This window comes from Psittacula echo, assembly GCF_963264785.1.
Source record: "Psittacula echo genome assembly, chromosome: 5".
Lineage (NCBI taxonomy): Eukaryota > Metazoa > Chordata > Aves > Psittaciformes > Psittacidae > Psittacula > Psittacula echo.
In genome coordinates, this window is record NC_137739.1 from 11627855 (window position 1) to 11647115 (window position 19261).

Consider the following 19261-nt stretch of genomic DNA (forward strand, 5'->3'; position numbering starts at 1 on the left):
CTTGTGGTTGAAGCTTGATATTATCCTTGATATTTCAGTTAGAAGGGACCTACAGTGACCCCCTCAGGGCTTGACCGAAAGCTAAAACATACTATTTTCCTTTTACAGAGAAGGGCAAAACAGAGTTTCCTTTCCAGCAGTTTCATTCAAATAGTTTTTTCACATCTAACTTGTTTATTCATAGGCAATGCAGACCCACAACTACCACATCTCCCCCAGCAAGGACAAGAGCTTTGGAGGTCTTTATTGTAGTCACCAATGTGTAGAAAAAACTTTTCTTCCTTGCTTTTTTACCTATCAGAAGGAGCTCAGAGAATCACAGCACGGCAAGAGAGCTCAGTTAAAGGGGCTAGAGGGCATGTTTTGCAGTAGTGCTAACAGCAGCAAGCTCTGCTGCCTCTCCTAAACACATCTGCATTCCCCTGCACCTCACTCAGCAGCCAGCTTTCCAGCCAGCTGTGATCAAAAGCACCAGATATCTCACCCCAAAGTTTCATGAATCACTGAAGGCATGTGAAGGCATGTAAAGAGGGCATTCCCCACCCTAGAGATGAAGGGTGACTGCAGCCATAAAGGGGTTTTGTTCCCTCCCTAGAGCAGGCCCAACGTGTTGACCTGTCTAATCAATGTTAGAAAGATAAAGTGGCAGAATTACTTTATACTTCTTAAATTGTTTCCTTTAATAGGAAGTGCTGCTTTACTCTACCTTGTGCTTCTGAAACATTTGCGTTCCAAAAATATACAGTGTACACATACTCTGTAGCTATAGATACAAACATTTACAAAGAAATGAGCAGGCTGGAGTGGACGAGCTTGGGAAAAATCTCACACTTTTCTTGCTGGCCCTCCTAGAGCAAGACTAGGTGGGCTCAGTGTGCCATCAACTGATCAGGGCTAAGGAGAAACACGATTGAGAAATGTAGCCTTGGTGAGTCCATGAAACAATGGGGATCAAGAAAACTTCCACACGCTGCAGAGGTTTGAAGGTTTTGTTGCCTCTTCCCACCCTCGCCTTTTGTCCCTATGATCTGCCTTAGCATCTGCAGCCCACATCCAAACCGACTGCAGCTGACCCATCCGCATCTTCTCCACATCCGAAGGGCTGATCCCTCGCACAGGCACTGCTCACCTTTACACCAAAGAGGAAAATGTGGTTCCCGAGACATTTGGTTTCATCTGCAAAGCTTCCTCAAACTAAGGGAAACCGGGTACACTCTACAGTCCTAGCGGATCGGTCGGTATGGGAATGTCATTCCTGGTATAAACGTTTGAACGGGATGAGCCGGGAGCGCTGGGTGAGCCGGGAGCGCAGGGTGTGCGGCATGTGCGGGGTACCCCAGGGGAGGAGTATGGATGTGAGGATAGAATCCTGGTGGCAGAGCGCCATGGGTCGGTTGCTGTACCGGACCCGAGATCACCAGCTGGAGCAGGCTGTGGAGAGGAATTCAGACAGACATGAGGATTATTCAGAGAAGGTTTTTGTCACAGCCCTGCCCACCCCACGAGGGACTGACTCTACAGACAATTCATAACCAACACACAGCAATGCTGAGGCAAGAGGACAGTGACTCAATTATGCTCTTTACAGCTTCCAGAAAGACTTTTCTTCCCTCTTTCCGTTTTTCTTAATAAAATGTGGCTCCTCTTTGCAAAGAGGCAAGAAGCACAGTGCAGTTAAGCTTAGGGTCAGATAAAACAAGCAGGGAGTTGGGGATGGGATAACTCTGGGGCAGGTTCCACATTGTAATTTCATTTTCCCTTTCTGTGCATTTATTCTAACACAGTCTGGACAAGATCATCCACATGGTGGGAGTCACTGAAGTGTCCTTCAGTCAAGAGTCCAGCTTGCAAGGGAAGAAATAGCAAGCACTGTCTGTCACCTTTATCCTTGTGCTAACCTGTGTGTGAATAAAGGCTGACTTTCAGAAAGTAAACACAAATTTCTAGGGGAGATTTTGCCCCACCAGCCCCCAAGTATGAGCCTTGGAATACGTATCAAAACTGACATGGCTGTAGAAAGGCCTCTTACTTGTTATGCGGTAGCCTGGAGCACACAGTTCTCAAGTCGTCTGAAAGAGGACATAAGACATCACGGTAAGGGTAAAGCAGAAATCAGAGCAATTTTCCTCTCCACTCTCCTTTCTAGGAAAGTCAGATTACCAAAAAAGCTCCAGTCATCAACAGATCCAGAATCCCAACTCTCAGACCAAAAACCTCCATAGGAAAGAAAATGTTTCTCCATCTCACCGGTCAGCTTTCCATACCAGACACTTAACTGTATGTAATTAAGACACAGGAAATAGAAAATATGACTCTGTCACTGAACATGGCATTTATGATGAGGTCAGAGCAAGGCAAAACTTACCCAATGCCTGTTCTGTGTTGGTTTGGGGTGTTTTAAAACAGTGCTAGCGTAAAGAATGGGTTGGGGTTTTTTTTCCCTGTTTATCAAGTAGAAATAGCACCTTTTTTACCATCACCAAACTTCTGCTAAAGCAGAACAGCTAGAACCACGGTAATTAACAGCATACCCTGCTCATAAGAGTCCTTTCAGGAATAGCCTGAGAAGAAAGTGTGCCTTTGTAGATAAACAAACTTCCAAAACACTGAAGTAACTGTTACTTCAGCAGCTACTTATCCTGAATTACCTTCCACTTCCATAGTAGGAGCAAGCGTTCAGAATGTACCATGTAAACAGCTCAGAAAAAAACACAGCTGAAATAAGCCATTAACTTAAAAAAAACAATGCACTTTTCTGCTTGTTTTTATTACACCGAGAGCTACTTTGTATGTAAAACGTTAGAAAGCAGAACACTGAGATCTTACCAGTAGTGCTAGTTCAACCACAGCAAATAGGTCAGGCACCTGCTTAGGCAGAGGCCACTCTCTGCATCTGGGGTCTGCACTAACTGTGTGGCTGCTGGGAAGCTTTAAACCCTCTGGTCACACTAAAAATTACCTGTTTTCAAGAGGATGTATAAAGAAAAGAGTCTGGTTGACCCTGTGCTGCGTCTGCAGGTCTTTCAGAAAGAGCTGGTTTTAGAGACAGGACAGAAAGACAAAAGCCACAAAAACAGGCTTCTTTACTAGGTTTAACTGAAACCATACACACCGTAATGGGGTCTCATTACAGGACAGCTGAAGGCCCACAAGTTCCAGATGAAGAGTTTTGGTTTGCTTTTCAAACATCTTGTCTAGCATACCCACCCCATGGGTTTATCCGCTTCACAGACTCTCCTCCAGCAGCAAACCCAGAGAAGTCAAATTGAAGCACAATTAATCAGTGCTTTTTAAACAGTTACAAGCAATTCTGAGGGATTCAAACTTATCCCTGTGCCAACTCTAACCCCCCTGTGCACACTGCAAGGTCAAAGATAAGCTCTTCAGTTCTGCAAAGCAACACACTAGCCACCTGCAACAATGATCTCTCCTTTCTTAGTCTCCATCCAGTTATTTTTCCTCAACTATTTCCTGCACTATTGCTTTCTAAGAGCAGCAAATAACTACTTCCACTGTGAACACATTGATCTTTAATACCCTCACCCCCAAACTCTCTCTTACAACTTCTGCACGCTGGAGGAAAAGAATCCCGTGCCAGGGTCTCTGCTAGCCCCACTGACAGCTTACCTCTAGTGCACAGGAGTGCTCCTGATGCCATGGCCACTTGCAAAGCCTGAGCCAGTCTGTCTAGAGCCAGTTCAATCTCTTTGGATGCATTGAGAGGATTGAGTTCATCAGATAGTCTATTAATTTCCTCAATGAGTGGAACCACATGGTCAAAGGGTACTAGCCCCAGGCGCCCATAAAGGTTCTTCTCCGTTAAATGCCCCTGAAGCATCATGAGAACCTGCAGGACACTTAGATGCAGTTTTGAATACAGCTGGTGGCAATCTCTGTCTTCTCCTGAAGTCGAGTCCTTGGCAATTTTGCTGGGAGGATGTCCATTTGAGAGAGAGGCTTTCTTCTTTCTTTTATAAGCCAAGGGGGCCTTCACACACCAACGGATCAGTCCAGTCAGTGGGGTGAGCTCTAAAAACCCTATTGGCAGGTTGGCTGCAATAGGAGTGTTTAGAAAGGTGATGAGGATCAAACGGGGGTCTTCAAAGATCCAGGACACAATCAACTCCAGCAGATCCGAAGGAGGGATGAGGTCATCTGAAGATAGGAAAGTTATTGTTGGGTAAGACGGGCCTTGCGCTGGAGCACAGGACAGCAATCTTTATTTAATCTCTCACACACCCCCTTCCTGCACTGTCACAATTACAATTTCACAACCGCTCAAACTTTGCGGGTTTTTTTCAAGACACCAAAGGTAAGATGCTTGTTTATCCCAGGGAAGACTTTCCTGTCAAATTCACCTTCTCCACCTATTCTGAAGACACCACCAAATGCCAACATTTATCCTCTTTCCCAGCAAAGGTGCTTCTGACGTTTTCTTCTCTACCACCCATCATCTGCCCAATTTTTCTTTAAACTCAGTCTCCATTCATCCCTTGCCACAGGAAGTACAATGGACAATGGAACAGGAAAAACTTGTTGGCACTTCTTTCTCTTCACGCTATTCATTTCCTTTTAGACTCATCTAAACAAGCATGTCTGGCGGAAAAACTTAACATGACAACACAGTCACATGCCAGGTAAAGGATTATAGGATTATGTAAAGCTTCAAGAAGTGAAAGGTGGTAATGAGCTGCAGCATGGCTACAGACAAGAGAAACGCTGACTTCACAGCAGTTGCACATCATCCTGCCACAGGGGCGGGCTACTGGACTGAGCAACATACTTTGCTGCTTGTTGCATGCAGCCTCAACAAAAAGCTCAGCACAGAATTATCTAGTCAGGTTTTTTGTGCCTGAAATGACTTATAGGAGAAATCATCTGGACTACAGAATTACTCATGTGCTCCAGATACAGAATTGGTATTTTTCAGTATTCAGCTTTTCTGAGAACTCAGTTTCAGAGATACTGCTGTCTGTGTCATGCACTCCTGTCCTCAGGACATGGTAGAGACTGCCCACTTACAGCTCGCTCTTTGAAGAGCAAGCTTCCTTTTCTTGTATCACCAATGATATCTCTAATAAAGCAAGGAATTAAAAAACCAATTGCTTCCTATAACTCTTGCAATTTTCCTTCTGGCACATCCTTTAATCAGTTGTTTAAACTTGTAAGTGATTGCACAAAACAGACATAAAATACTGAGGAAGAATATGCTATGAGCTCTACCAAATACTTAAAAGAAAAAAGTCTAAGCCTGCACCTCTCTCACTACCACCAAGCTGCTTATCTGGAGAAGACCATGCAAAAGATTTCCTTTATCAATAACAAATATATTTGCTTTTTTTGCATTACATGTGGTGTTGGTATTTAGTGTACGGTTGTTCTCTAGTCTACCATGAGCTTGCTTTCCGTCTCTCAGCTGTCTCTCTTTCTGAATAAATGAATCTTATTTTCACACCTACACGCTTCCAGTGTCTGAGCAACAACAGAGACATGTCATATCACTACCTGGTCACACATACAGTTAAAGAACACACTGGAGTACACTGTTGATTGCATTTCTCATCAGCGCTCAACAGAAACCCAGCTCCAGTTTGCAGACAGTCAGAATTTGTGTTTCTCCCCTTTTCTGAAGGATCCAGACTGACAGACAACCCTGAGTCTATCTGCTGAGCAGGTGACATGCAATAGGGAAGTTCAGCTGCCCAGCCCAAGCAGATCAGCTTTCACTCATAGAGCTGCTCCAGCAACAATGCTCCCATGTCCTTTGAATCTCTGTGGCGGACACTACGCTTTGTGTCAGGCATTACATGGCTGCTTCTCTAATGAAGACTTTACCTTCAGTAGATAAAAAATAACCAAGTGGTTGTTTTTATTCTCACCCCAGTGAGAGATGAGGCAAGAGCCACACTCCTGAGCTGCTTCTGGCAATCATTCCATGGTCACAAGCACCTTTAGAATTTCAGCAGTTAATTCCCTTGCAACAGTTAACCTGTGTTGCATTATACTGCTCCTCTTACTTCCAAAGACACAGCTTGGAAACACTTACCTGAAGAGAGGTCATAGAGAGCTGTGACAGATGTAATGAACTGGCAGCAGAAGCGAGGACTGGCACTGAATATCTGCTTCAGTGTCTGGATGGACCCTGGCACCAAGTTGCAGTAGTCATCGACCAAGGCTCGGGCCAGCCTCACGCAGTACACCGCAGGGGTTCGCTGCAGCAGTGTAGCACATGAGGAAAAGCAGGTTAAACCCAGCCACAGAAACTCCTACAGAGCCAACTTCAAAGTTTGTGGTGCCTATATACTGTGCCTGCCCCCATCACCCAGCCTCTCTGCTGCTTCAACACTTGTGTTTCCAGTTTTCCAAAATTCAAGAGTGCTTTCTCTCTCTGCATATAAAATATTCACTCAGAAATAAAATTACTGTTTCACAGTACTAAATAGGTGGTATTTCATGTTTACGATATCTGTAGTTTAAAATTAAAACATTTTACATCAGTATTTTTACTTAGATTGAGATTTTATTACTTCAGCAACAGCTCTGTAGTTCAACTAGTTCAGTAACCTCTCAGTTGTGCTTGACATTTTTAATGTGGAAAAAATTCTGTGCAATCCTCATGTCACTTAAGAGCTGGGATCTGCAAAAAGCGACACCTTCTTCTGCTATCTGGGTTACATCCCCTCTTCCCCCACCACAGCTCTCCAGGTGAGAAAACAGGGATCCCACAGAAACAGTATTGCTTTGCCTTCTCCCACCCTTCCCTCCTAGCACAGCCTTTCTGCTCTTACCCTTCTGTAGAACAGCTGACTTCTGCTTTTCTCATTAAGGCAGCAGCAGCAAAGATGCTGCTTCCTGACATCTACAGTGGAGAATCTCAATGGGCAAGGGGGGACAAAGGAGAGTCCTAACATACTGCATTCATGGAATCCAGACACCGGTATTTTGTGTGCAAATCTCAAGCCAGACAGGTATTTTGCGCCTCTTCTGCCATGCACAACCTTGCACATCAGGCACAGCTTACTTCCTAAACTGCAGAGTTGGCTTCTTTGGGCAACGTGACCATGAACTGCCATGGTTTTGTTCCCTGTGTTGGATGAACCCTCCACTGACCCCTTTCAACAGGCAGGGCTTGAGGGGGAGGAAATCGGTAAAACCTTCACTGACAGTAAAAATAACACCAAATTTTCTTCTGCCAGTGCCCACAGAAGTGGTTTGGCAGAAGTTCTCCCTTATGCTGGAACAGAGGAATGGACACAAGCACAGACACAGGGAGAACATAGCTGCAGCAGCCAGCTGTTTTATCAGCTTAAGCCGCCATAGGAGCAGCAGCTGACTGCAACCAGCTGCCACCAACCATTAGGCGACATTGCCCCAGCTCACCCATCGTGGCACTTCCCCCTCGCTCCTTCCCCAAGATTGCCCTGCCTGCACAAGAGCTGTACCTGCAGCCAGAAGGCAGCACACTCCAGAACAGGAACCCTGCACACAGCCACTGCCATGGAAACCAGCTTTCCTAGCAAAGCCATCCTGCTGTCATCTGCTTTGTTTCCTTGAGGGCTGAAGAGAGATGAGAAAATGATCTGCCGGACTGAATCCTTGGTTTGCTCTTGGAAATAATTGCACATGATCTCAAGGAGCTGCAGTTCCTGAAGTGAATTCAATCTCTGAAAGAAGACAAAAGCAAAACTGCAAAATACACGGGGGCTCTTGAAGAACCAAGAGGTGAAAAAGCAGGAAGAGTAAAGAGCTAGAGCTTCCTTAAGTGTTAGAAACTCAACCTTCATGCACAGCACACATACTCAGACTTCCTGAACCACCACTGCATTTACCTTGTTATAGGAAAAAGCTCTAGGTGGTGTCTGAATACCTGGATAACCAAGACTGGCTCTTGCTGCACCTGCAAGTGCTGCCCTGAACTGAGATATGAGACCAAGAGTAATACTGGGGTGAAAACTATTTCCTTCCTCTGCAAATAACAGCACTAAGGGTGTTGCTGGGCAGCTGCGGGTGGGGGTGGAGCAGGGAGGGTGTCACAGCTGGGCCCAGCAGACCACCATGCCCCAGGCCCATGCACCCCATCATTCACCAGCAGCTGTGGTTTCTGGTCACTGCTCTCTGGGAGGACCCAGATCCATCCCACAGCAGCCACCTAAAACCTCTCTTAGAGCCCAGCTGCAACGCTGTGAGCCTGCAGGTAGCTCCCACGGGCCTCTAGGTGCCCGTACCTCCCTGCCCTGGGGCCCTGTCTGGTACCCCAGAGTCCTGCCCAGTCCACTGGGGCCTTGCCAGCCAGTCCCCTCCTGGCCAAAGCCCCTCCGTCACCAGCACCCCAGGGACCATACTGGGGCCTCAGGCTCCAGCACCAGCGTCCCCAGGGCTCCCGAGCAATTGGGGCCTCGGCCTCCACACCCGGTCCCCGGGGCTGGGTCCGGGTGCAGCTGCCTGGTCCCACACCGCCAGCCCCAAGGCCTGCCCGGCTTCCCGCGGGCCTCGGCCCCCACCGCTCCCCGGACCCTGTCCGGACGCTCAGGGCCTCGCTCGCCCCCCGCTTGCCGCGGCCGGGGCCCACCTTGGGCGGCGCTCCGCGCTCCTTGGGCACCTGGAAGAGGAACTCCTCCAGGAGCTCGGAGGGGCCCTTGTCGACCAGAGGCAGCGGGGCGCTCTGCAGCTGGCTGCTGAAGTAGATGTCCAGGTGGTACAGCACCTCCTTGGCGGCGCTCAGCGCGTCCCGCCGCAGCAGCGAGTGCCGAATGTCGCTCATGGCTCACACCGGACCCGACCGGGCCCCTATGGACCCCCTCTGCCGTCCTCCAGCGCGGCGCGGCCTCCCAGCAGCGGACGCGCAGGGCGGACGGGCGCTACGGCGGCCCCACATGGACAAAAGGGGCAACGCGCGCTCGCTGCCGGCAGCGCCCCCTGGCGGGCTTGTCCTCAGCGAGGGTCTTGGGCCGCGGTGCGGGGGGGGGTCCAGCCCAGAGGGGTCTCTTAGCCCCGGGTATGGGGGTGTCGCTGCAGGGCCCCGCCGTTCCCTAAGGATCACCCGGCGTGGCCCCTCTGGCAACGCGGCAGCTGCGCTCGAAGGCCGGGCATCCGGCCAAGGCCGCTGGGGCAAGGCTGGGTGAGCTGCGGGAGTGTGAGGGGCAGCACCACGGGACCGGGCCTGACCCCGGTGGGCTCATGGGTCAGGCACCGCTGCAGGACCCGCTGTTACCGGAACTCGCAGCTCCACACCCCAGCACCAGGGCCATGGTGGGATGCTGCGCTCTGCCCCAACGCCAGCATCCCACCATCTCCCTTGTATCAATCGTTGTTGGCAATGCGGGAACGGTTGGTGTTGTTGAAATAAAAACTTTTTAAGGCAAATCCTAGCTGGTGATGAGCGAGAGGTGCCCATACCCCATAATGGAGAGCTGCTGATCCCCACGAGTGGTCTCTGGGGTTCACTCGCACCTTGCAGATCTCCTGTTGGTGTCTGTCGGCTCAGGCACACTCTCAGCGCTACCTGTGGCAGGTGGTGCTGGCACTGGTTTGAACTGGTTGACCTTTCGCTGAGCAGACCTTTGTTTCTGTGAGAAATGCCATATGAAGCCTGTGGCCTCACGGTCGTGGGCAGGGGAGCACTTGGCAAGGGGAGCGTGTCCCTCCCCATAAATGCAGGCGCAGATCTTTCCTCTTGCAGAGACCTTGCACAGCACCTAAGGTACGTCCCACTCCCCGCTCCCATCGCCTTCTGCAGCTCAGCTTAGTTTTGCCGTGACTGCTGGGGCTGAGCCTGGGCGCAGCTCACGAGCATCACCCGGGGTGGGTACGGTCCCTCTGCCGGGGAGGCTGCTGCACTCCCTGGGAGGAGGGAGGGTCTGCAAGGCTTTGGGCACTTTTTGGCACGACCGAATCACAGCATTACGAAATCATGGCATTACCGAATCACTGCATTAGCAACGGGAGAGACTGCGGTGTTAGAGGTGCCAGCACTTGCAGCCCTAGCAAGGATACAAGTGGGAAAGGAGAGGATTTAATTAGAGCAGAAGAAAAAGTGAGCCTGGAGGCAGCAAACCCTTCCTCATGTTGGGCTTCAGGTGCGCCGAAGGCTGGGGTGTTTGCTGGTCCTCCCAGCCCATCTGACTGGGGCTCCCAGCAGCATCAGGCACTCAGGGCACCTGAGCTGGGCTCAGATCCCATCCGCTGGTGAAATATTACCCGAGGGAGCTGAGCGCCACAGGAAATACTTCCCAAACACCTTTCCTGGTGGGTGGGAGCTGCCGCACTGCTCGCCAGGGAGTCCTGGAGACTCCAGCCTGGGTGAGGATGGGGCAGGGCAGTGCTGGGGGGCAGAACATCCCAGTAAGGGTGCTCCGGGCAGGGAAGGAGGTGGGGAGGTGTGTCGGGGTTGGGGGGGATCCATCCCTTGCTGTGTCCCAGCACAGTCATTTGGGGCACAGACCCTGGGGAGGGGTGGGAGAGGGACAAGCCAAGAGACCTTGGTGTCCCCGACTGCTGCTGGGGCACATCCCAGGCCAGGAGGAGCATCCAGGTGAATGAGGAACTGCTCTGCGTCACCATGAAATGGCGTTTGCTCCTTTGCCAGTGAGTTATCCGCTCTGGCCTCCCTCCAGGAGTGACAGGCAGCATGAGGCCTCATGTGAGGCAGGAGCACGATGGCGGGACAGGGATGCACCGTCCCTGGGTCCTGGTGTTCACTGGAAGACAGACACCTCCCAGTGAAACCAGTATGGCCAGGTGGTAATGCCCTGGACACCCCCGTCATCTGTGCCAAATCCCCATCCTAGCCAGGAGGGCTCCCACTCTGCCATCTGCACATGGGATGGCAGCCTCGAAGCAGGTGCTGTCACTGCTGGTTGCAGCTCTCCTGCTGCACATGGCCACCATGCTGAAGATCAGTGCTTTCAACATCAAGGCGTTTGGGGACAGCAAGATGTCCAACCAGACCATCGCAGATATCATCGTCTCTGTGAGTGCTGGGGGGAGAGGAGCGGTCCTGGCTGCTCTCTGGTCTCTGCGATGCAGCCAGCTTGGGGCAGTTGGACACCAGCTTTCTACAAGCATCCTTCCATCCACCCACCCATCCACCCATCCGTCCACCCATCCATCCATCCATCCATCCATCCATCCATCCATCCACACACCCGTCCATCCATCCATCCATCCATCCATCCATCCATCCATCCATCCATCCATCCATCCAAGCCTCCATTTAGCCACCCATTTGTTCTTCCTCCTTCACCATCTCCAACCTTGGGCTATCTCCACTCTTGCCGGTTCCCATCCAAGGATGGGTGATGCTTGGTGCTGCTCAGTTCCTCACTCAGAGCAGCCTGCAAGCGAGGAGCTGCTGGGGTGGTGGGTGATAGATAGCTGTGTGTTAGAGGGCACTGTGTCACCCTTGTGTTCCTCCAAGCCAGATGATGCTGGCAGAGGAGCTCCCTCCCTGGCTCTGGGGTCCCTCCTGCCCTCCTGTTGCCAGCCTGGGAGCCTTCACAGCCCAGCCCAGGCACCCATGGGTACCCCAGGAGCAGCTCCCAGCCAGAGGCGAGCAGCTCTGATTTGTCCCCCCAGATCCTGTCGGGATATGACATCACCCTGGTGCAGGAGGTCCGGGATGCTGACCTGAGTGCCGTGAAGAAACTCATTGAGCAGCTGAACAGGTGCCCCCGATAGCACAGGGCGAGGGGTCCCTGAAAAGGGGATGCTGGGGCAGATCCCAGCTGGAGCCTTGCTGTGCCAGGGCACCTCTGGCTCAGCCAGAGAGAGCCCAATGGGTACTGAGGGGCACCAGGAGCCTCCTTTCACTCTCTCTGCACCTCATTCCCAGCATGTCCCCACACCCATACAGCTTTTTGGATAGCATCCCCCTGGGCCGGACCAGCTACAAGGAGCAGTACGTCTTCATCTACAGGTAAGGGATGCTCCTGGATCCAGCGTCCCCTGTGTCACCTGCTGTCCTCCCTGGTGGCTCCCAAAGAGTGGTGGGTATGTTTAGAGGCCCTGGCTGCAGCAGGAGTGGTGCTGGAGGCTGCTCTGCTCTCCCTCTCAGGTTGGACATGGTCTCAGTGCTGGAAAGCTACTACTACAATGACAGCTGCGGCTCCTGTGGGACCGATGCCTTCAGCAGGGACCCCTTCATTGTGAAGTTCTCCTCGCCCACCACACGTGAGCAGAGCCGGTGCTGCGGCTGCCGTGACCTGACACAGGGTCCCCTCTGCACAGGGCTGATGCCAGGAGGGGGATTTGCACCCTAGAGCACAGCTCAGAGGCTCCACCAGTGTCCTTCACTGCAGCAGGGCCTTCTCCCACCCATGGGTGCCCAGGGGTCCTGGGTACCTGCCCAGCATGGCCAGCACTGCCTGCTGTTTCCCACCATGCACCATCTCCCATCACCTCCCATCATCATCATCTCTCACCATGTGTTCTCTTCAGTTGTGTGCCATCTCACATCTCCAGCTGTTTCCCATCTTTTCCCACATCCCATCACCTGTTACCTCCCATCTTGTGCTGTATCCCATCATCTGCTTCCTCCACTTGGGTGTCATCTCCCATCATGTACCATTCCCCATTGCTTGTCATGCCCCATCACCTGCCATCCCCATCGCATGCCATCTCCCGTCATGTCCCATCTCCCACCTTGTGCCATGTCTTACCCCGTGCCATCACCTCCACCTCCCAAGAACCTCTCAAAGGTGCACACACTCCCCAGTCTCTCTTCCACCTCCATCTCCTTCCCAAACCCACAGTGTCTTGGAAAAACTGATGGGAAACAAGCAGCAAACCCCAAACCACGTGCAGACGGATGCGACTCCCCACTGGAAATTCCAGCCTGGAGGGCAAGCAGACCACAAAAAGCCAATGCACCCTTTCCCTTTGGCAGCTTTTCCCAGCTGGTAGCTGGGGCTTGGCCAGGGGTAGTTCCTGGGGTTCCCACTCCCTTCCCGGGTGCTGCACCCGAGCCAGGGGCTAACGGCCACCTGTCCAGCAGAGGTGGAGGAGTTTGTGATGGTGCCTCTGCATGCCGAGCCCAGCAGCGCAGCAGAAGAGATCAATGCACTCTACGACGTCTATACTGATGTTGTCAACAAGTGGGCAACCGATGTAAGTGGTGCTGGGGAGCTCAGCTCCTGGGGCAGCCTGGGGTACAGCCACCACGCATGGACGTGTTCCATGGGACACCCCTTATGACCATTGGAGCAGGTACCACCACAGCAATGCCCAGGCAAGCAGCTGCTGGGTGGCTCCACTACCATTACTGGGGGCTTGTCCCTGCATGTGCTGGGGAGGTTTCTTGCTGCCCCTTGATATTTTTGGGAGCACGTTGTGCTCCCTAAGGTCCATGGGCAGGGACAGAGCTCGCTGCCCCACAGAACATCTTCCTCCTGGGCGACTTCAACGCTGACTGCTCCTACGTGACCAGCGCTCAGTGGCCGTCCATCCTCCTGCGCTCCCTCGACGCCTGCGAGTGGCTCATCCCCGACAGCGCCGACACCACCGTCAGCGACACCGACTGTGCCTATGACCGGTGGGTGCCGCGGCAGGGGAGGGTGCTGGTGTGGGGGGTGCTCTGGGCACTAACACCCTGTGATGCCCCGGCAGCATCATCGCCTGTGGCACCGCACTGCGCCAGGACATCGAGCCCGGCTCTGCCACCGTCAATGACTTCCAGAAGACTTTCCACCTCCAGAGCAAGGATGTGAGTGAGGGCCGGGCACATAATCCTGCTGGCACTAGGATCCAACCTACCTCACCTCTTGGGGGCATGGGTGGGCTCCCTGTTCTCCAGGGTGCACCCAAGGGTGGCCTGACCCCAACCTCTGCACTGATGCAACCCCCCCAGCTTAAGCATTTTGGGGTATGCTCTGAATGTTGGGGTTGGAGCGTTGGGGTCCCAGCCACCCATGACAGTGATGAGGGTCTGAACAAGCTCAGCCACCTCTCTCCTTTCCCCCCAGGCTTTGGCTGTCAGCGACCATTTCCCGGTGGAGGTGACCCTGAAATCCCGCTGAGCCCATCCCCACCCTGGCTACCAGGACACCCCAACATGCACCTGCACCCCTGATGGGAGCCCATGCACCACCAGTGCCAGCCAAGCTGCCTGCTATTTCCACAAGGATGTCCTCAGGGTCCTGTGGGAGTGGGATACTCTCTGTTTCCATTAAAAAATGAGACTTTTCCAGCCCCTGCAGCTCTGGAGGGAGTCCTTTCAGCCCCCCCAGCAGCCCCCTGTGCCCAAGGCCCCTGTCCCCTTGCCAGGGGCAGCCCCACTGGGGCTGGAGTCAGGGTTTTCCCTAGGTTTGGGGGTCCCCTCCTGCCACTGAGAGAACCAGACCCACAGGGTGACAAGCTCTGAGCTGCAGGCAGCAAAACCAGACACCAGGAAGGGCTTGAGAGTCTCTGAGCAGGATGTGAGCCCCTTGCCAGGATGCAGGATGCTCTTCCGACAGCTTGCAGAGCCTCATCCTGCTGGAACCTGCCTGGATGTGGGGTGGCTGACAGGGTGCTGAGAGCAAGGGTGGGGGGAAGAAGAAGGCATGAGTCAGTTCTCAGGGGGTTCAGTGCCTCCTGGGGGGGTTTCAGTGCCGGCACAGCATTGAGGGACACCACACTCATCCCATGACTGGGCGTGAGGGTGAGAAACCCGGGGTGCACGGGACAGCCCAGCGAGCTCAGGCATGAGCAGCCATCCCCTCCCTGCCTGCCCTGCTGCCTGCACCCCAGCACAGCTGCCTGCACCCCAGCACAGCTGCCCACTCCTTTGGTGGGGTGATGCCATGAGCAGAGTGATGCCATGTGCCAGTGTGCGGGATGACAGCTCTACTGGGGCTGCCTTGGGTCACCAATGGGGCTGTCCTGGGTGACCACCAGAGCTGCTGCAGTGGATTGCAGCCATCCCCTCTCGCCGAGGCTGGCAGCGCTCAGCCTGCCTGACCAAACACCCCACAATTTCCTCCTCTCCCCTCTAATTACACCGTCTGAATCACTCACATTAAGGCCATCGCTCTTCACCACCTGCTTTGCTGCTGTGCCCCTTGCTGTGACCTGGGGACCACTCTGTCTGCAGCACCCCGAGTCCCATGCACCCACCCAGCCTGGCCGAGACGCTCCAGCACTGCCTCACCTCTCCGGACACCCTGCGATGCATCGGCACAGGGGTGGTTGTGCCAGCCCCACCCTGCCGCCCCATGGGGTTTGGGTTTCCCAATGTAGGAAGGAGCCCAGAGCCGTGCCAAAAACCCCACGGGGGTGTCCGACTCATCCTGCTTTGCCGGCACCTCCGTCGGGAATAAAGCCGCCCATCCTGCTGCTGGGAGTGCAGAGGTGTCACGCACTTGGCAAGGTAAGAACAGATTCGGGATCAACACCTTCAGCCGCGAACTGGGAGGGACTGGGATGAGCTGGGATGAGCTGGGATGAGGAGTCGCTTCCTTGCTCACCAGGGCAGTGATCAGGTTTAAGGACTTGGAGCAGCCCAGGGTGCCGGTAGTGGTGAGTGATGGAGATATCCTGTTGGGGAGCAGAGCGGGGTCATCCCATGCCATGGGCTGGCAGGGGCGCTACTGGGGGGGTTCATGGAGGCAGGACAAAAGTCGGCTTCCCCTGGGACCAGGAAGCCAATAGACAGCCCTTGCCAGCTCCATGGGCTGCTCCAGGCAGTACCCACCATGGCACACTGTGTGCCAGGACTTAGGGAGGACCTACATGGGGTGGTTTTTTTTGCTCTATCCCCAAATCTAAAGCAGTTTTGAAAGTTTGGCTCCCATCACTGCATCCCTGCTGAGCATCGCTCCCAATGGGAACCACGGTGCTGGCACTGTACCTTCTGGCTGTGGCTCTCCCATGCCTGGCCACTGCCACGCTACGTGTTGGTGCCTTCAACATCCAGGCATTCGGTGACACCAAGATGTCCAACGAGGAAGTGGCGGGCATCATCACCAGTGTGAGTGCAGCCGGTGCTGTGCAGGGATGGGCTGGGCACTGGGGTGGGCCCAAGATGTGGCTCCTGCGCCAGGAATGCATTCATGGCTCCTGTGCCATGGGGGTGGGATGGCACTCCAGTGCTGGGGATGCCCTGGGTGGATGAAGGCTTCTTGGGGACCAAGGTGAGGTGTCAGGCACACACTCTGCATGAGGGACATGCAGGACCCCATGGTGCTGCACCCAGCACCATCTCAGGGTGCCCAGGCAGTAGATGGGCTCCCTCTCACCATCACTGTCCCTCTTGGTCCCACAGATTCTGAACCGCTACGATGTGGTGCTGGTGCAGGAGGTGCGTGACTCCGACCTCAGCGCTGTCACCCAGCTAATGGAGCAGCTCAACAGGTACGAGCAGGGCTGGGGCACCCGGCTGGGACACCAGCATGTGTGGAAAGCCAAGCTGGTTGAGCAATAAAGGGCAAAACCAGAGTTATCCATTTGCAGAGGGTTTGCTTCTGGAAAGGGGAATGGGAGAAAAGTGCTGCGGCTGAAGCTTGGAGCAGGCTGAAGCTTTGGAAAGGACGCTGGGAATAACCTGGGGAGGGAAGAGGGATACAAGTGGTACGAAACTCCTCCAAAAGCTGCCGTTCCTCTGGAGCACACAGGGTGGAAAGGAACCACAGCTCCAGCAAGCTCCATCTCCAAAATCCAACAGCACAGGGCAGAGGTGAGATGGGGGATGAAGGAGGCAAAGGCAGGCAGCCCCCAGTGCCCCAATACCCTGCCAGTGGCAGGGGGACCCAGGGATGGACCCAGTGGCAGATGATGCAGTGAAGTGAGCGGCTCAGGCACCCCAGTAGGAAAAGGGGCTGCTGGGGTGGGCTGGAAGTGCCCATGGCAGAGTGGCAGCCTCTCACTGGCTGCGTGCGGGCAGGGGCTGGGGCTGGGTAGAGGCTGCTGCTGCCTTGCTGTGCTGGAGCAGGTGCACCCAGCCCGCACCCTCTCCCCTCCGGTGTCCCCTCCAGCACGGCCACACAGCAGCCGAGGCAGGGAGGGTGACGCCAGGCTTTGCACAGCCCGGGGCTGCTCGTTGACCTAATTTAGCTTTGCTGCACGTGAAGGTGAGGAGCGTCCCTATGGAGCCGCCCCGTGTCCTGCCATGCCCCGGGTGGTGTGGACAACAGGGTGGCTTGGAGCCACTACACCTATGTCACCCCATGGACAGGGCACAGTGGTCCATAGGGACAGCACAGCAGGGCTGGCTGGTGCCAACCCCAATGGCCACCCATCAGTGGCACCGCAGGATGGTACCAGCCATGTCACTGGTGCCGGAAATGTCACCATCCTGCCTTTGCTTCTCCACAGCATGTCCATGTCCCCGTACGACTATGAGATCAGTGGCCCCCTGGGACGGGACAACTACAAGGAGATGTACCTCTTCATCTACAGGTAATGGGGCTGGGTGCTCTGCCACCTGCCTGCAGCACCATGAGGCCACTGACACCATGCAGGGGACATAGGGCCCACACCGAGCCCCAGGGTTATCACCCCTTTGGCCCTGCAGGACAGACATCGTGTCTGTGGTGGACACCTACCAATATGAGGATCCCCAGGACGTCTTCAGCCGGGAGCCATTCATCCTGAGGGTCTCAGCACCCAACACCAGTAAGCGGGGGGACAAACGGCCCCGGGTGGTGGCATGGGGTGGCCGTGGGGCTGACATCTCTTTTCCCTGGCAGAGGTGCAGGACTTTGTGCTGGTGCCACTGCACTCAGCCCCACACGATGCTGTCGCTGAGATTGATGCTCTCTACGATGTCTACCTGGCCATTGTCAACAAGTGGGGGACCGATGTGAGTGTCACCAGCACTGGGGATGGCACTAAGGGTGGGCGCTGAACTGCAGGGACTGTTAGACCCACACTAGTTCCCTGCTCCAAGGCAGGCAGTGGGATGGGGACCCTGCTCCTGCCCCATCCGCTGCCACGGGAGGCTGCTGTTTGGGGACAGCCCCATTCCCCAGCCACCACGAGCCCCCCATCTCCCTGCTACAGAACATCATGTTCCTGGGGGACTTCAACGCCGACTGCACCTATGTGCAGCACAGCGACTGGTCATCCATCCGCCTGCGCACCAGCGACATCTTCAAGTGGCTGCTCCCGGATGGCACCGACACCACAGTGGGGAGGTCAGACTGTGCCTATGACAGGTGAGTGCTGCCACGACACTGCTGGCTCCCCCCTGGCACCCCCTGCCCGTCCCTCACCACCCTGAGCACGGGTATAGGAGCTGGCCTCACCGCGCGCGTCTCCTGGGCAGGATCGTGGTGTGCGGCGCCAAGCTGAAGAGAAGCATCGTGCCCAATTCCGCTGGTATCTACAACTTCCAGCGTGCTTTCCAGCTGGAGCAGGAAGAGGTGAGTGGGGCTTGCAAACTCAGGGCTCAAATAGACACCAAGGCTGAGCTGCCCTGGGCAGCACTGGCCCCGGGGCTGCTGACCTCTAGCAGGGATTAGGCAGCTCAGTGCTGTCAGGTAGCTGCCACACTAAAGGATCGGCTCAAAACTGCAGCTGAAGCAACTCCAACAGCAACGTGAGCTGGCTTTGGCTGCAGCATGTGTGCCCCTGCCCAGCGCCTGTCTGCTCCTGCACAGCTCCTGCACCAAGGCTTGTGGGAGCTCAGGGTAACAAGGGACCTGCGCGTGGAAACAGGAGTGGGGATTTGTCTGTCCCTGAGGGGAAGAGATGAGGCACACGGGGTTTTGCATGGCCTTTCATGGGCAGGCGCAGGCAGGGGTCCAGGGCATGGGGCAATCCAAGACCATCTTCAGCCACTCATAGCTGGCACAGGGCTCCCAGGCAAGACACAGGGGTCTCAGAGGGCAGGCACCCGCCTGCCAGTGCCAACCCAGGCTACCTCCATAAGAGGTGCAAAACTGGAGCCTCATGTGTTGAGTGTCAAGTGGGAGACATTGTGTTCCCCTCCAGCAGGCAGGTTTTGGCAGGGCAATCACAGCCTCCCTGCCAGTCCCACCAGCACGGTGAGGGGCTGACCATCGCGTTACACCTTGCATTATACCTACCCACCTCTCACTCTTCTCCAGGCCCTGGCAGTCAGCGACCATTACCCAGTTGAGGTGAAGCTGACAGCTTGAATTATCCTGCTGCCTCAGACCACGATCCAGCTCCAGCTCTCACCACCAACCCTGTCAAGCCATCCCCTGCAGCCCCATCCACCATCTCTGTACACGGGCTGCTCCAGATCCTGGTCCAGAGAAGGGTCGCAGCCAGTCACCAGCCATGCCCAGATGCCTCAGCCCACCGTGGACCAGAGCCTGGGGAC

At 54.6% G+C, this 19261-nt stretch overlaps 3 protein-coding genes across 3 annotated transcripts; 2 read left to right on the forward strand and 1 right to left on the reverse strand.

Annotated features, from left to right (window-relative positions):
* Nucleotides 1-263: 263 nt before the first annotated feature.
* Nucleotides 264-8834, reverse strand: INTS15 (integrator complex subunit 15). Its single transcript, XM_080619188.1, has 6 exons — nucleotides 8570-8834; nucleotides 7443-7664; nucleotides 6047-6212; nucleotides 3628-4155; nucleotides 2030-2069; nucleotides 264-1431 (listed from the first exon to the last, which is right to left on the reverse strand). Exons 1-6 carry the CDS (start codon nucleotides 8759-8761, stop codon nucleotides 1224-1226), a joined length of 1356 nt encoding a protein of 451 aa, XP_080475314.1. The 5' UTR covers nucleotides 8762-8834; the 3' UTR covers nucleotides 264-1223.
* A 1988-nt stretch (nucleotides 8835-10822) lies between these two features.
* LOC308221183 (deoxyribonuclease-1-like) lies at nucleotides 10823-14012 on the forward strand (the record flags this gene model as incomplete). The annotated part of the gene is made up of 8 exons (XM_080618145.1): nucleotides 10823-10969; nucleotides 11575-11663; nucleotides 11831-11914; nucleotides 12053-12168; nucleotides 12992-13104; nucleotides 13374-13528; nucleotides 13603-13699; nucleotides 13959-14012. The coding sequence occupies 8 exons, from the start codon at nucleotides 10823-10825 to the stop codon at nucleotides 14010-14012; spliced, it is 855 nt and encodes a 284-aa protein (XP_080474271.1).
* Nucleotides 14013-15796: 1784 nt separating this feature from the next.
* LOC308221945 (deoxyribonuclease-1-like 2) lies at nucleotides 15797-19073 on the forward strand (the record flags this gene model as incomplete). The annotated part of the gene is made up of 8 exons (XM_080619393.1): nucleotides 15797-15943; nucleotides 16238-16326; nucleotides 17287-17370; nucleotides 17486-17586; nucleotides 17661-17773; nucleotides 17974-18128; nucleotides 18239-18335; nucleotides 19023-19073. The coding sequence occupies 8 exons, from the start codon at nucleotides 15797-15799 to the stop codon at nucleotides 19071-19073; spliced, it is 837 nt and encodes a 278-aa protein (XP_080475519.1).
* Nucleotides 19074-19261: the final 188 nt, after the last annotated feature.